Below are 2,041 nucleotides of genomic sequence, written 5' to 3'. Positions count from 1 at the left end.
ATTTGAAAATTTGCAAGTGAAGTAAGAATGGAACTGGATTTTTCTGTAGCTTTTAGACCACTAAAATAATCATTTATTACCCTCATAGGATATTTAATGGGTCTTCTGAAATTGTTATGTTAAACTATTAGTTACATCCAGCATTCAACAATAATGGATTTGACATAATTATATTTTTATTGTTGTTGTTTAACAGAAAGTTTGGAGATTTCAACCTTCATTTAAACTTTTATATACCTGACTTATTAAGTAGGGCACATTAACTTAGTGTAATCTTACTCTATAAACATGGATTATATAACTCCTTTAGTCAGTATTCAGAATGGGAATATTATTGTGTGGGTATATGATAAGTATAACCCAAAATGTACTGAGATGTTGGTCAAAACCAAGAAGTTGTCCATCTGAAGTGCTGATAGCAAATGTTAAGTTTGTTCCAAAAGGAAAAATATTTACTGAGATAGTTATAGTTGGCTTTTAGGTAATCAATGTTCTAGTGAATTATTAATTGATATCATAACTCCTTCATATGTAATTATAAAAGTGTCACATTTTCTATTTATGTCATTTTGTCTTATTTTGTCATTACAGAGCAGTCTGCAGAACAATGGAGGGGTTCAACCATTCTAGAGTGTCTGAATTTGTGTTACTTGGACTTACTGATTCTCCTGAGCTCCAGACTTTTTTCTTTGTGATCTTTTCTGTTTTCTATTTGATAACTATGTTGGGCAATGGCCTGATTTTGCTCACAGTTCTATCCACCCCACACCTTCACTCCCCTATGTATTTCCTCCTCAGCAACCTGTCTCTCATTGACATGTGCCTGTCCTCCTTTGCCACTCCAAAGATGATCATGGACTTCTTTGCTGAGCGTAAGACCATCTCCTTTGAGGGCTGCATTTCCCAGATCTTCTTTTTGCACCTCTTCACTGGGACTGAGATTGTCCTGCTGATCTCCATGTCTTTTGACAGGTACATTGCCATATGCAAACCTCTCCATTATTCAACAATTATGAGCCAAAGAGTGTGTGTTGGGCTTGTGGTAACCTCTTGGACAGTGGGCTTCCTGCATACAACGAGCCAGTTAGCTTTTACCCTCTGTTTACCCTTCTGTGGTCCCAATGTTGTAGACAGTTTCTTCTGTGACCTTCCTTTGGTCATCCAGCTTGCTTGTATAGATATATATGTTCTTGGAATCTTCATGATCTCTACCAGTGGTGTGATTGCTCTTGGAAGTTTTCTGCTTTTGCTCACCTCCTATATCATTGTTCTTGTCACAATCAAGGACCACTCCTCTACAGGAACATCTAAGGCTTTTTCTACCTGCACTGCACATTTCATAGTTGTGTTAATGTTCTTTGGGCCCTGCATCTTTATCTATGTGTGGCCTTTCACCAACTTCCTGGTTGACAAAGTTCTGTCTGTTTTCTATACCATCTTCACCCCCCTTCTGAATCCACTTATCTACACCTTGAGAAATCAGGAAGTGAAGACAGCTGTGAAGAAGAAACTAAATAATCAAAACTTGAATCTTGGGAAAACTATTCCACGATACCCAGTGCAATGAATCTCCTGTCTGAGATTTACATCATCAGTTTAGTCCTTATAGCAATGGAAAATTAAACTTAGAATCTTCAAGTCCTTTAGTCTAAACTCACAAAAATAAGAAACCAGGGTTGAGAGATGCGAAATCTTGCCTAAAGTTTATTGAGATGTTTGCAAGCCTTTTGAGATTATAGATACATTTGAAAATCTGTTGAAATCTAGAGGTTATTTTCATAGAAAAATGCACATATCATCAAAACATAAATTCAGGGCTTCATATATCCCTGAGTCCTATCAACATACCTCAGTCAACTTAGAGAAGCCTGAGATAAAATACTGTTCTCTTGTCTTCTAACCCAGAATATTCCCACCCAGTGGCAGCCTTGTGGTACTCTGATGGTGTCCACTTGTAGAACTTTAAGGGTGTTGGGCATAGTGAGGTTTTTTTTCATAGCATTGGGAATATTTTTGTGGGGAAATTCATATTGTGAAGAGA

The 2,041-nt window shown here is 37.1% G+C and overlaps 1 protein-coding gene across 1 annotated transcript; it reads left to right on the top strand.

The window, feature by feature from the left end:
• The first annotated feature begins 607 nt into the window (after window positions 1-607).
• Window positions 608-1,567, top strand: LOC123841319 (olfactory receptor 4K2-like). The gene has a single exon (XM_045870935.2). It carries the CDS (start codon window positions 608-610, stop codon window positions 1,565-1,567), a length of 960 nt encoding a protein of 319 aa, XP_045726891.2.
• Window positions 1,568-2,041: the final 474 nt, after the last annotated feature.

This window comes from Mirounga angustirostris, unplaced genomic scaffold, assembly GCF_029215605.1.
Source record: "Mirounga angustirostris isolate CCGP_5_RB_7025 unplaced genomic scaffold, mMirAng1.0.hap1 SCAF_9, whole genome shotgun sequence".
Lineage (NCBI taxonomy): Eukaryota > Metazoa > Chordata > Mammalia > Carnivora > Phocidae > Mirounga > Mirounga angustirostris.
Note: the sequence above shows the minus strand (reverse complement) of the source record. Positions and strands in the feature narration are given on the sequence as shown.

Excerpts from the sequence above, each read along its gene's own strand:
- LOC123841319 (XM_045870935.2), top strand. The coding sequence starts at position 608 with ATGGAGGGGTTCAACCATTCTAGAGTGTCTGAATTTGTGTTACTTGGA.